Here is a 15,063-nt window from a genome sequence, read left to right as displayed (position 1 = left end):
CCCATTTCTTGGGACATTTCTCTTGCTTTCCCATTGCCAATGTTGCCTCATTGCATCTCTTCTTACCTATTGTGTCTGGACCTTTTGTTGATTTTCTTTCATTAGTTTTGTCCAATTTCTGGATTTCTTCCTAATTCCATCTCTTGTTTTCTGGATCTCCTATTTTTTTCAGTGTATACCCCTTTTCCTTTTATCTCTTTCTGACCCTCTACCCAGTCCTTCTTCTACTTTCCATATCTCTTGGTTGCTATTTGGCTACTTACTCTTGTCCGTTTTGTTACTTGCATGCAAAAAAAGGCAAATTACATTTTTAAAAATTGAGCCGGCCTTTGCGTATACATATCGTGTGCGAATGAGTTCAGCAGTGGCGCAAAGAGCACTATCATAACATCCCTACAGTGGAAAATGAGGCCTTCTGGCCGATAAAGTGTGCTCCGACCCTCTGAAAGAGCACCTTAACTAGGTCTTGCCCTCACCCTATCCCTGAAACCCCACCCAACCTTTTGGACGCTAATGGGCATTTTAACACCGTCAATCCACCTAGCCTACACATCGTTAGATTGTGGGAGCATCTGGAGGAAACCCTCACACACACAATGAGAATGTGCAAACTCCACACAGGGCAGTCACCCATGGCTGAGAACTGAACCCTGCTCCCTGGCACTATGAGGCAGCAATGCTAACCAGTGTGCCACTGTGCCACCCAGTAGTGTAGTGAAAAAGTTCAGGGAGGACAGCATTTTGGGAAAGTGAGAGATAATTATTTTGTGTTTTGAAGCAGCTTCCCAGGAATACAAACAGGGGAGTTGCACAATCCAAGAGGCACCAATTTTATTGCGGTCACCAAAAGACAGTTCAAATGCTACACTTGAGACTGATTTTCTCCATTAAATTGAGAGGGACTGAAATGGAAATATTGTTAATGTGGTAGGAATCAGTACCGAGAAACTTTTAATTTGCAACTTACTGTCATTTTATTTTCCCACGGGCAGCACGGTGGTGCAGTGGATAGCACTGCTGCCTCACGGCGCTGAGGTCCCAGGTTCGATCCCGGCTCTGGGTCACTGTCCGTGTGGAGTTTGCACAATCTCCGCATGTTTGCGTGGGTTTCGACCCCACAACCCAAAGATGTGCAGGGATCGGCCACTCTAAATTGCCCCTTAATTGGAAAACATTAATTGGGTATTCTAAATTTATTTTTTTTAAATTTATTTCCCCACTGCTTTTAATTCTCTGATTAGAACAGCAATTTAAAAAGAAATCCAGCTCCTGGTATCTTTAAAACACCGTACTGTAATCTTGTGGAAATGTAGTTACCAGACATTTATTTAAAAACAAAACTCAACATTTAAATCATAATGACAGCTCGCCTGCATGAGCTTCTCCTCAGGTTTTTGTACCTCCATTAATATAATGTACTGTCTGGCTGTATTCCAAGTAATTTTATATTGCTGGTGGGAAGAGGCCTCTTTTTTGAAGTTATGGGGTGGCATTTCTTTTGTAAGTATTGCACTCATAAAGTTCAGGGTCAGCAGAATCACAATTGATTCTCACATGGGCCATCAATGAACAGAGCCTGTTAAATGCAAGGTGAACAGTAACAGATAAGTAAACTTCATATCGTTGATCTGAGTAACTCCGGATCCTAAATTTTGAGAGCACCGTATCGCTCTAAACTAGATTTCTTGTCCTGTTTCTAGCTTCCTGAGACAAAGTTGACAGTGCATGCTTGCAGTTTTTCACAGCCACCATCAGAGGGCAGTATGTTCCTTCACCCGGTATTCAGACATCACAACATCTGCGATTGAAGAAATCCAGTTAGTGACTGCAGTCAAGCCACAAGGAGCTGTCCAATTAGAGCTGGGCTTCGCTGCTTTGTTAATGAATCGATGATTGAAGCTCCTTGTTTCGCAGATTCTTGAATTTTGTCCATGTCCTGTCCAAAAATGAAAGATTAATAACAAATCATTGGCTTTACCAAGTTAAGCAGATGTAGAGAATTCCAATTTTAATCTAAACTATTCCTTTCTTTTGGTGACTGCCCTAACGTGGAACACCAAAATCTACCACAATTTATATATTTTTTCTAAATCCATCTGACACTTTATACTTTAATAAGAAACATGCAACAAGTCTACCAACATTTTGTTAATGCCAACCAGAACACTGAGAGAATCTCACTGCTAATATTTCATTTCAAAACCACAGTTGCACAGAATTGTGATTAGCGGTAACATTTTTCTGCCTCTTTATGATTGTTTTTTTCTTGCTGTTTTTGGTATTTCACCATCTATCCTATTAGCTATATCTGTTCCAGATCCCCCAGTACCACAAGGAAAGCAGCTTATGGCAGTATGTGTGAAATGCCTTTTCTTCATGTTTTTCTGCCTTGCATTTCCATTTGGTTCTTTATTACGTGATAAAATTTTCAGAACTCAGTAAATGACTCGATGGGCCAAATGGCCTCCTTCTGCATTGTAAATTCTATGATAATCTATGAAATGAGGGACTGACAGCCCAAAGATGCATCCCAAAACATGTAACTGCTTCAGCAAAATGCAGCATCACAATGATCTTTATTTCTGATGATTCCAGTGCCAATAACATTGTTGTTATCAAACAGGCAGAATGGTGAAATATTGCTACAGCACTGGCTACATTACCGAAATGTCAGTTGATCTCACTCAGTCATCCAAGTGAATTCTTTTGAATGTGTCATATTTTCCACTGAACATATCTTTGGAAAACATCAGTCAAAACACACGGAACCAAAATACATAAAAGTTAATCAGATACTTTGTGTGGTTTGATTCTTATGGAGTGCTAATTGGGAAAAGGTGCTGCCTTGAATGAATAAATAAAATTTAACAGAAAGTTCAATCCATACAGAGGTTTCCAATCCTGTCTACTGTTACACTTGCATTTACTAGCTGATTGGTAGTACGAAACTTGAGTATTGCTGGAAAAAGCGCCATGCTGTCGAGGCTTTTCAATTTTGCACTCATCAGAGCAGATGCAAAAATACCAAATTTCATTGGGAACACCAATTTATGCTGGATGAGAAAAGGGTGCTGATTGGTTGGTAAGTGAACTCTGTTTGGGAGAGATGTTGCCGTGGGGAAATCACCAGGGAAGAGTTAACTCCCAGGTTTTGTTTAAATTCAAACCGGACAAGTCAACTCTAATTGACCAAAGCATTGCCACAGGGGATGTTCCCCCAAGCTTCTGTTTAGTTAAAAATGTGCAGTGCCTGGACATATGTCAGGGGTCAGATTGGCTCCATTAATTCCTGAGGTTTCAGCACCCACAGAATGGAATAGAACCTTGCGGAGGCTGCCTTACCCCACCTATGTCTCAGACCCTTATCTGAAGGTTTCCCTATAGGATCTGAGGAACTGAAACAAGGTAAGATTTTCCTAGGATAGGAGGAAGAAGCCAGCCTCAAAATCCAAGCAGACATGCATGGAAATGGCTAGGGGAGTGGCAGCAGGAGTGTGGCCCTTCCAAACTGGAGACAGTACACTAAGAGGATCAATAACCTCAGGAGGGTGGAAAATTTTTTGGCTTAACACTTCCAGCTGCCAAGCCCCCACAGACTTGTCCAGCATTCTCCAGCACAGCATTCCTCACACTTTGCAGTTCTACTTATTCCTCTCTCTCCTGCCATCGCCTCACATCCATACCTGAACGGCAGCACATTCTTTTTTCTGCTCTCTCACACCCACCGTCCACAAATGTTGCCCGTCCTTCCTCACCAAACAATCTATTTCTAATATTCACATCTCTTTGCTTTCTCTTCTTGCAGGAGACAAAGCACAGAACTCCAGAGAGAGGCAGTGAACCCAGGCAGGATTGGGCAGCCTCTAATTAGAGGCCAAGCCTTCACCTTGGTGGTCACTGGCAATATGTGCCCATTGGGAAGAAGGTGCCTTTGAGGAGACTGCAGATGTCAGCTATAATGTGCTGTGAAAGGTTGAGCCTCCTGAGGCACTGACATGTTGAGAGCAAACCTGCCTGCCAACCCTGTGATGGGGGAATCGCTGGATTGCTGCACGCACGCTTTCTATCCTGTGGAATGACATGTGGCTGAGGAAAAGGCAGCTGGCGTTGCTGCCTGTGCCGGTCCTCTTGTTCCTCATCAGAGGTGCAATATAGAGCTGCATAAACTGCTCCCATACTGTTGTGAAAGGGGGGAAGTGCATATTTCATAGAATTGACAGTGCAGAAGGAGGCCATTCGGCCCATCAAGTCTGTGCCGGCTCCTGGAAAGAGCACCCTACCCAAGGTTAACACCTCCACCCTATCCCCATAACCCAGTAACCCCACCCAACACTAAGAGCAATTTTGGATACTAAGGGCAATTTAGCATGGCCAATGCACCTAACCTGCACATCTTTGGACTGTGGGAGGAAACCGGAGCACCCGGAGGAAACCCACACACACACGGGGAGGATGTGCAGACTCCGCACAGACAGTGACCCAAGCCGGAATCGAACCTGGACCCTGGAGCTGTGAAGCGATTGTGCTATCCACAATGCTACCATGCTGCCCCCATTAAGGTGAATGAAGTCCAAGACAAGGTGAACTGACTTTCTAGAGGTTAGAACCACCTATCAAGCGGTGAGAGTACTCTCTCGGAGGAAGTGCGGTGAGTCTTTCACCTCGGCAGGGCCGGGGCTGGTCAGTTTCACTGTTTGAAGACTTCCCAGCCTGCCAGTTTCACTGCAGCCTTCCCGGCTGTGTCAGTTTCACTGCCGTAACACATGTTATGCTCTCAGCTCACTGACCATGGCTACATAGCTCCGGAAACCCATGCTCTGCGTAATTAAAGCCGGAATGCTATATTAAATTAAGTTCATTGTCTCTTTCTGTATTTCAATTACTTACCAGTAGACCCAGAGGTTCCCCCTCTCACAAGCAAACACACTCAGGTTAAACTTGGAATTGGACGGGGTTGTATAAGGTTCCTGACCTGACACCATTTTTTAGCTTTAAAACCTACCGCCTGCACCCAAACCTGCCCCCCTTTAAGCAGTTACAATTGTGCTTTATAGAACGGTTTTACAAAGTAGTGCATCTGGCGAGGGCCTCAGCTGCTGTGATTGAGACTTCATAAAATTAGCTTATATATTTGATTCTGAACTATTTGCTGATCTAACAGTGGAAGGTATTTGTTAATGATAGGTGAGGATAGCTAAACTGAAAACTCCCATTCCGTTCTGTCCATAATCAGTGTGATACTTTCTTTGAAAAGGTAGACGTGTGTATTTCCAAGCCTCTGTTAGCAAGTGGTCAACTTAAAGTAACAGCAGCAGACTTTTGTGGGTTTTAAATAAAGAGGATTATCTCTTTACACACTCAACCAGAAAAATCTAGGTGCTATGGGACTCACACCACATATTCAAGAAAGATACAGTTAAAGAAGATAGTGCACTTCTACAAATACTAAACCAAAGACATGGTTAACAATTCACATGTCGAGCTCAGAATACAGTCTTTTTGGATTCTATGATAAAAGGAGATCCTTTCTGCTCCTAAATTGTTGTTGTGCTGAGTTCAAATAGCTGGAGTCGGTTATTAGAATTATTGCAACATTCTTTCAAAGAGACAAATGTTCAGTGGCTCATGAAGTTAGGGACTCATAGCTTTCTTATCAGGAGGCCAAATTTCTTCATGGGTGGACTTCTAGGAATTAGGTTGGGAAACTTTGAAGATGTAGTCGCCAGTTTTAAGGCAGATAATTGCCTTTATCTGCAGCTAGTATCCTGCAACAAGTGTTCTTCTGTAGACTGCCTCCGATCTGTTATGAACAAATTAATTAGGAACAGGATTAGGCCACTCAGCCCTTTGAGCCTGCTCCACCATTCAATTAAATCATGGCTGATCTGAATGTACCCTGGCCTTACCGGAAGAAACAATCTACCCCGGCCTTGAAAACATTCAAAGAGTCTGGGCTGGATTCTCTGACCCTCCGCCGGGTCGGAGAATCGCCGGGAGGCGGCGTGAATCCCGCCCCGCTGCGCTGGCTGCCGAATTCTCCGGTGCCGGTTTTCGGGCAGGGGCGGGGATCACGCCGTGCCGGTGGAGGCCGTTGGCAGCGCTCGGGCAATTCTCCAGGCCCCAACGGGCCGAGCAGCCGCCTGTTTTCGGCCAGTCCCGCCGGCGTAAAATGGACATGGTCCATCACAGCGAGACCTGGCTTGTCGGCCATTTAGCGGGGTCCTCGGGGGGCCGTGGGGGGGGGGGGGGGGGCAACGGTGGCCTGGCCCATGATCAGGGCCCACCGATATGCGGGCGGGCCTGTGCTGTGGCGGCACTCTTTCCCTCCGTGCCGGCCTCTGTCGGGCTCCACCATGGCTGGCGTGGAGAAGAACCCCCTGCGCATGTGCAGGAACACGCTGGCAGTTCTGCGCATGCGCTAGAACACGCTGGCGGTTCTGCGCATGCGCGGGACCACGGCGGCCCTTCGGCACTGGTTGCCGCAGTGCCAACCCCTCTAGCACTGGCCTTGCTCCCGGAAGTGCGGAGGATTCCGCAACTTCCGGGTGGCCCGATGCCGTAGTGGTTCGCATTGCTCTTGGAGCCAGCGTCAGGCCATCGCGCCAAGTGCGGGAGAATCCCGCCCTCTGTTTCCATTGTCTAGTCTTGGACACGCTCTTATCTCTCTCAATATGAATGTAAAATTCAATCATATTATGATCACTGCTACCAATGGATGTCTTTGCTATGGGGTTATCAATTAATCCTATCTTATTGCTTAAACTAGGTCCAACATAGCCTGCTTTCTTGTTGGCTCTGGAATGCATTGTTCTAAGAAACCATCCTGAAAGCATTCCATGAATTCCTCATCTATGCTACCTTGGCTCATCTTTTGTTTCCGATCTATATGTAGATTATATTTCTCTGTGATTTTTGCTTTAATTTTTGACCGGCTCCCATTATCTCTTCTGTTATACTATGTTCTATCTTGTAATTATAATTAGTGGCCTGAATATCATTCCTATAAGTGACTTCTTGCCTTTATCATTTCCCATCTTGACCCAAACATCTTCTAAATCCTCGTTTCCTGACCTTCGGTCATTCATCTCTACAAGGTTAATACCACAATTAATTAACAGAGCCAACCCTCCAACTTTTCCTAACTCCTTTCTAAACGTCACCCAACATTAAAATTCAGGTCCCAATCTATATCATCCTGCAGCCGACGTCTTGGGATGACAAATCATTTAGCCTCAAAAGCCAGTTACAGTCATGTGGTGAATGGCCAATGTCCACACAAAAGCTAAAAGGCCATTGCTATAAAATAGGAGATAAATCGTCTTTTACATTTCAATTGTGGATAACTGGTCTCATCGGCTTTCCTTTGTTACATTACAAACCTGGAGATAGAGGTCCATTGATTCTGTATTTGGGTAAGCATCAAAAAAGAGCAGCTGTGAATTCCACAAACAGGTTCCGTCTGGGTGTGTCATTCAAGTGGACATTCTCCCACCCATGGTTATTAAACTCAGAACTTTCTGGAAGCTTGATAGACTCTTTTGAAGTTGCAAAGGTCCCTTGACCCCCTTGGCTACCATTTTAAATAAATAAAAGTCAGTTCCAGAAGTTTCCATACGAGCACAGTCCATGCTTAAAGTTATGAATAGGTCACGTCTTTGACAGCATTCCTAATTCCAATGTTAACATCCTCACCTTGAGAAACAGCATTCATGAATAAAATTCATTAATTAAACTACTGGAAAATATTTGAGAATTTACTTTTTTTGCAGGGTTTTCTTAAACTTACGACAAAAAAGTGAAGCAAGTTTGTTGTGCCCATTACTTTCCTGAGTAGCCTGTAGATCAGACTGGAAATGTACAGTAAGATCTAACTTCAGCTCACTTAGCCACCTTTTATGAAGCCGACCACTCCATGGAATAGAAAGGGGCAGAGAACCAAAGGAAGGTTACAGCACAGAAAGAGGTTATTCAGCCCATTGTAACTGTGCCGGCCGAGCTGCCCATTCTAATCCCACCATCCAGTACCTGGTCTGTAACCTTGCAGTTGCCTTTTAAATGAGTTGAGGGTTTTTGCCTCTGCCACCAAAGCAGGCTGCGAATTCTAAACACCCACTGCTTTCGGGGTGAAGACGTTTTTCCTCATGTCTCCTCTAAACTTTCCACCATTCACCTTAAATATGTATCCCCTGGTAATTGACCTCTATGCTGGGGGAAATAGGGAATTCATATCTACTGTATTTAAGCCTCTTTTAATCTTGTGCAACTCAATCAGATCAACCCTTAGTCTCCCCAGTTCCAAGAAAAACAACTTTAGCCTATCCAATCTCTCGTCATAACTGCAATTTCCAAGCCCGGGCATCATTCTTGTAAATCTCCTCGATACTTTCTTTTGAGCAATTATGTCCTTCCTATAACATGGTGAGCAGAACTGAGCACAAAACTCCAGCTGTGGCCTAACCAACATTTTATTCAGTTCCAGCATTACATCCCTACAAGGTATTCTATGTCCAATAAAGGAAATCATCCCAAATGCTTTCTTTACCACCTTATCCACCTTCAAGGACCAGGAGATATGCACTCCAAGATCTCTCACTTCCTCTACCCCTCCCAATTTCCTCCCATGTGTTGAGAATTTCTCCGCTTTGTTTGCTCTCCCCAAATGCATTAACTCACACTTTTCTGGATTGAATTCCATCTGCTTCTTGCCCACCAATTCAACCAAACCATCGATACTGACATCTCCTACTTATTCTCTTGGAATCTCATATGTTTTTACAAATTAAAGATGCTCTTTGGGGCAGTACACCCATATGGAGCTCCTCCTTCTTTACTTTCCTTTCTTATGCCACTCCAAGTTAATTCCAAGGCCCACAATCCACATCACCAAAAGGGGGGCTGTTCATCTTTTACTTTTGTCTGGTAACCCAGCGATTGTTGGAGAGACTCACAAAGCAATGTTTGTGATACAACTGAGTTTCTCAAGGTCAGGTCAAGTATTAATAGTAAGTCGTCTTATAACACCTGGTTAAAGTCCAACAGGTTTGTTTCGAAGCATTAGCTTTCGGAGCGCAGCTCCTTCCTCAGGTGAACGAAGAGGTGGGTTCTAGAAACATATATATAGACAGTCAATGATGCAAGACGATATTTTTAATGCCAGTCTTTGCAGGTAATTAATTCTTTACAGGTCCAGACAGAGTGACTGGAGAGAGGGATAATCACAGGTTAAAAAGGTGTGAATTGTCGCATATAATTAAGAGTATTGTGTCTGCTACCAATGGCACCCCAGTTAGATTTTTATGTGTAGCTGCTAAAAACAACATAAAAATAGCAAAGATAAAGGCCTGGATTCTCCACCCTGCCACGCCACATTTCTGCCCCGACTGGCTGGCGGGATACTCCATTATGCCAGCCGGTCAATGGGGTTTCACATTGTGGGGCAGTCCCACGGTGTCGGAAAACTCCCGGGCGCCGGCATAACGGAGAATCACGCCGGCGGAAAATCCCGGCCAAAATATCTCTTGTTAAAATACGAGTGGACGTACTTTGTGGTTCAATGCAGGCTGCTCTTCTTAATTACAACTACCCAACCACTGGCACTATAAATTGGAAATAACTTGCGGTTATAATTGTCAGGAGTATAAAGTGATTTTCATTATAAATTTGATGATTTGGAAATCAACATTAAAGAGAGGCATCCTTGCATATAGTCTCGTATTTACCTTGCACTGACATTATAATCACTTTTTCTGCTGTTCAAACTCAGGTCTTTTAATTTTCCACTCATTTTATCACATAACGTATTGCCAAAAATGAGGTCAGACACATTGCTTGGAAAAATCTGATAAGATGGGCAGCATGCAGAGAGTCAATCCTGAGGTATTTCAAGTTGTTATTATGGCTCATTACAGTAGAAATTGCTTGATTAACTCCGTGTTAAAGAAAGGACTTGCATTTATATTGTCCCTTGTCACATCCTCTGGGCGACCCAAAGCACTTTGCAACTAACAAATTACTTGGCGAGAATGCCCTGCTCTTTTTCAAAACAAAGTGCCATGAGATTTTTTTTATATCAACAGGGGCAGGCAGATTGGCTCTCAGTTTAATATTTCATTGGAAACACGAGAACTCTGATAATACAGCACTCCCAAAGTAATGTGCCTTTGTGTCAGCCTAATTTATGTGCTCAAGTCCATAGTGGGCTTGAAAGCCAATCTTCTGGCAAAGCAGCATGAGTGCTGTAAACCAAGCTCACACTTAGCCACTGTTTACTGGAACGTATGAACATCGAAGTTCCCCATTAAGGGACTTTGTAAAACATGCTGTGAATAAATGTTAAAAATTTAAATGTGGATTGGCCATGCTAAATAATAATAATTGCTTATTGTCACAAGTAGGCTTCAATGAAGTCACTGTGAAAAGCCCCTGGTCGCCACATTCCGGCGCCTGTTTGGGGAGGCCGGTACGGGAATTGAACCTGTGCTGCTGGTCTTGTTCTGCATTACAAACCAGCCGTTTAGCCCACTGTGCTAAACCAGCCCCTTTAGGTTACTGGTTTACGGGGATAGGGTGGAGGTGTGGGCTTAAGTGGGGTGCTCTTTCCAAGAGCCGGTGCAGACTCAATGGGCTGAATGGCCTCCTTCTGCACTGTAAATTCTATGATTGTACAAAACCGTATGTTATAATTATGAAGTTTATGGGATTATTATATTTTTGGACTGTAGATTTAAAATAAGGGGTGATGAGAGGTCTCATGGAACTGTTCTGCAGTCTACCTGACAGTAAGCCTGCGTGGTTTGATTGTTCAAGGTTAAAAAAAAGGCTTAGATTGTTCTACTGAGAACAAAGGTGTTTACCCTCGGAGCCAATTGGTAGCAGCCTCTTGAGTTTCCTTTTGAAATTAGTTAATGGGGTATGGATGTCGCCACATTTATTGCCTATCCCTAACTGTCCTTGTGAAAGTCATGGCTACCTCTTGAACTGCTACAGTCCATGTAGGACTTGTACACATACAGTGCCCAGGAAGGGAGTTCCAGGATATTGACCCAGCTCAAGTGAAGGGTCAGCAATGCAGTTTCAAATCAGGATGGTGTGTAGCTTGGAGGGGAATTACAGCTGGTGGAGTTCCTATGCCTCTTCTGCCTTGTCCTTTTAGTGGTAGAGGCTCTGGGTTTGGAACGTGTTGACAAATTGGGGAGTTGCTGCAGTGTATCTTATAGATGGTACACATTAATGTTACTGAGCATTGATGATGGAGAGAGTGAATCCTTAAGGTGGTGGATGGGGTGCCAATCACACGGTCTGCATTGTCCTGGATTGTGTCGAGCTTCTGGGTTGTTGTTGCAGCTGCACACATCCAGGCATATGGAGAGTATTCCATCACCCCCCCTGACTTGTGCCTTGTAGATGGTGGGCAGGCTTTGGGAAATCAGGAGGTGAGTTTCTCATTGCAGAATTGCCAGTTTTTGATCAGCTCTTGTAGCCACAGTATTTATATGGATAGTCCAGTTCAGTTTCTGGCCAATGGTAACACCCAGGATGTCAATAGTGGGGGCATTCAGTGATGATAATACAATTGAATGTCAAGGAGAGGAGGTTAGATCCTCTCTTGTTGTAGATGGTCATTGCCTGCCACTTGTGTGGCATGAATGTTACTTGTCATTTAGCAGACCAAGCCTGAATGTTGTCCAGGTCTTGCTGTATATAGACACGGCCTGTATCAGTCTCTCAGGAGTCGCAACTGGTGCTGAACATTGCGCAATTATCAGCAAACATCCCCACTTCTGACCTTATGATAGAACGTCATTGATGAAGCAGCTGAAGATGGTTGAGCCTAGGACACTACCTTGAGGAACTCCTGCAGCAATGTCCTGAGACTAAGATGATGACTTCCAACAACCAGAAGCATCTTCTTTTGATGTAGCTGTGACTCCAACCAGTGAAGAGTCCCCCCCGGTTTCTATTGACCCCAGTTTTGTTAGGGCTCCTTGATGTCACACTCAGTCAAACACTGCTCTGATGTCAATGGCTGTCACTCTTATCTCACCTTTTGTGTTCAGCTCCTTTGTCCATGTTTTAATCAAGGCTGTAATGACGTCAGGAGCTGAGTGGTCCAAGTGGAACCTAAACTGAGTGTCAGTGAGCAGGTTATTGCTGAGTAAGCGTCGCTTGATGACTCTGTCGACAACAACTTCCATCACTTTACCGATGATTGAGAGTAGACTGGTAGAGCGGTAATTGGCCGGGTTGGATTTTTCCTACTCTTTGTGGACAGGACACACCTGGTCAACCTTGTATATTGCTGGGTAGATGTCAATGTTGCAGCTGAAATGGAACAGCTTGGTTAGGGGCACAGCAATTTCTGGAGCACAAGTCTTCAGTATTATTACTGGATTGTTGGCAGGGCCCATAGTCTTTCCAGTCTCCAGTGACTTCAGCTGTTTCCTGATATCACATGGTGTGAATTGCATTAGCTGAAGACTGGCATCTGTGATACTGAGGACCTTAGGAGGAGGCTGAGATCGATCATCCATTGGCACTTCTGGTTGAAAGTGGTTGCAAATGCCTCAGTCTTGTCTTTTAAATGGACGTGCTGGACTTCCCCACCATTGAGGATGGGGATATTTGCAAAGACTCTTCCTCCAGTCAGCTGCTTGATTGTCCACTATTATTCACGACTGGATGATGCAGGACTTCAGGGCTTAAGTTTGATCCATTGGTTGTGGAATTGCTTAGCTGTATCTATCATGTGCTGCTTCCACTGTTTGGTATGCAAATAGTCCTGTGTTGCAACTTCACCAGATTAACACCTAATTCTTATGTATGCCTGGTTCTGCTTCTGGAATGCTCTCCTGCACTTTTTGTTGTACCAGTGTTGATCTCTCAGCTTGGTGGTAATGGTAGGGCAGGGGATATACCGAGCCATGAGGTTACAAATTGTTGCTGAGTACAATTCTGCTGCTGCTGATGGCCCTTTGCTACTGCTGATGGCCCACAGCACCTCATGGATGCCCAGTTTTGAGATGCTAGATCTGTTTGAAATCTATCCCATTTAGCATGATGGTAGTGCCACACAACAAGATAGAGGGTATCCTCCATGTGAAGACGGGACGTTGTCTCCTCAAGGATTGTGCAGTGGTCACTCCTACTGATACTGTCATGGTCAGATGCGTCTATGACAGGTAGATTGCTGAGGATGAGGATAGGGACATTAAAGACCCTCACCCTGAGTACATTCTGTGCCCCTTGCCACCCCCAGGAGCTGATGGTGGAGTAATACAAATTGAGGATGTGCAAGGGGCTAGAAATCGTTCAGCACAGACATCTCAGAAGGCTGTCGTGCTCTAGGAAGGTGCAAATCCATGGAGTTTTGAAAACAAGAATGAGAATTTTAAAATTGAGTTATTGCTGCACTGGTAGTTATTGTAGGTTAGGGATCACGGCTGATCCAACATACGCATTGGGACCCGCGGAGGTACCATAGAATCCCTACAGTGCAGAAGGAGGCCATTTGGCCCATTGCATCTGCATCGACCCTCCGAAAAAGCACTCTAGCTAGGCCCACTCCCCGCCCAATCCCCTTAATCCCGCGCATTGATCACGACCAATCCACCTAACCTGCACACCTTTGGACTGTGCAGGAAACCGGAGCACCCGAAGGAAACTCACGCAGACACGGGAGTAACATGCACACTCCACACAGACACTCAAGGCGGAAATCGAACTCAGGCCCCTGGCACTGTGAGACAGCACTGTTAACCACTATGCCACTGTGCTGTCTGTCCTGATGCACTGAACTGCCTGGGAAATGTGGACTTCCAATGAGAATACCCCTGGCCCCTGGTACCTCCGAGAAAGTTTCCAACTCTGAGTTAAAGTAGGAAAATTCAAACTATTTGAATAGTTACTCAGGAAATGTTGGGCTGAAAATTCCTAGCCCAACTCCTGGGTAGCTATACAACTGACCTCCGCCCCTCCTCCACCCCCAATCACTCACACTAACACCCCCCCCCGACCTGCCCTGATCGCCCCCAAACCAACTATCCCCTCGACCTGACTGAACTAGACCCCACCAACCAGAACACAGCCCCCACCCTGACAACCACTCCTGACTCGACCCAACTACCCCCTGAGACTCCTACACACACCAACCTACCCATCTGTCAACCAACCCACTTACCTAACCCACCCTACCCACTTATTCATTCATTAACATTCATTTTTAAAAAATAAATGTAGAGTATCCAATTATTTTTTTCCAATTAAAGGGCAATTTAGCGTAACTAATTCACCTACCCTGCACATCTTTGGGCTGTGGGGGTGAGAACCACGCAGACACGGGGAGAATGTGCAAACTCCACACTGAGTGTGGAGTGCCACCCTCACATTGATTCCGTCTACACCTCCCGCTGCCTCAGGAAGGCAGACAGCATTATCAGAGACCCATCCCACCCAGGCTTTGCCTTCTTCGAGCCCCTTCCATCAGGCAGAAGATACAGAAGTCTGAAGACACGCATATCTAGGCATAGGAACGGCTTCTTCATAGAACCATATCATAGAATTTACATGCAGAAGGAGGCCATTCGGCCCATCGAGTCTGCATCGGCCCTTGGAAAGAGCACCCCACTTAAGTCCACACCTCCATCTGATCCTCGTAACCCTGTAAACCAGTAACCCCACGTAACTTTTTTTTAGACATTAAGGGCAATTTAGCATGGCCAATCCACCTAACCTGCACGTCTTTGGACAATGGGAGGAAACCGGAGCACCCGGAGGAAACCCATGCAGACATGGGGAGAACGTGCAGACTCCAAGCCGGAATCAAACCTGGGACCCTGGAGCTGTGAAGCAACTGTGCTAACCACTGTGCTACCATGCTGCCCGTCCCGATGAACTGAATTACCGTTTCTTCCCCACAGCTACTAGACTCCTCAACTACTCTTCCTCTGACTGATCTGTTCCCTGTAAGAACACTATTCATGATGCCCTATGCTGCTCTTGCTCATGCATTTGAAATGAAAAAATGAAAATTGCTTATTCTCACAAGTAGGCTTCGAATGAAGTTAC

General features: G+C 45.0%; 1 protein-coding gene across 3 annotated transcripts in view; it reads right to left on the bottom strand.

Annotated features, from left to right (window-relative positions):
- Positions 1–1,308: 1,308 nt before the first annotated feature.
- Positions 1,309–15,063, bottom strand: part of crppa (CDP-L-ribitol pyrophosphorylase A) — a 436,282-nt gene continuing 422,527 nt past the window's right edge. For all 3 annotated transcript variants that reach the window (XM_038797476.1, XM_038797477.1, XM_038797478.1), the window contains exon 10: positions 1,309–1,936. In XM_038797476.1, coding sequence (XP_038653404.1) covers positions 1,832–1,936 — 105 coding nt within the window. In that variant the 3' untranslated portion in view covers positions 1,309–1,831. The remainder of the gene's footprint in view (positions 1,937–15,063) is intronic.

Source organism: Scyliorhinus canicula, chromosome 5 (assembly GCF_902713615.1).
Source record: "Scyliorhinus canicula chromosome 5, sScyCan1.1, whole genome shotgun sequence".
Taxonomy (NCBI): Eukaryota; Metazoa; Chordata; class Chondrichthyes; order Carcharhiniformes; family Scyliorhinidae; genus Scyliorhinus; species Scyliorhinus canicula.
The sequence above is the reverse complement of the archived record's forward strand: the minus strand, read 5'-3'. Positions and strand labels throughout refer to the sequence as shown.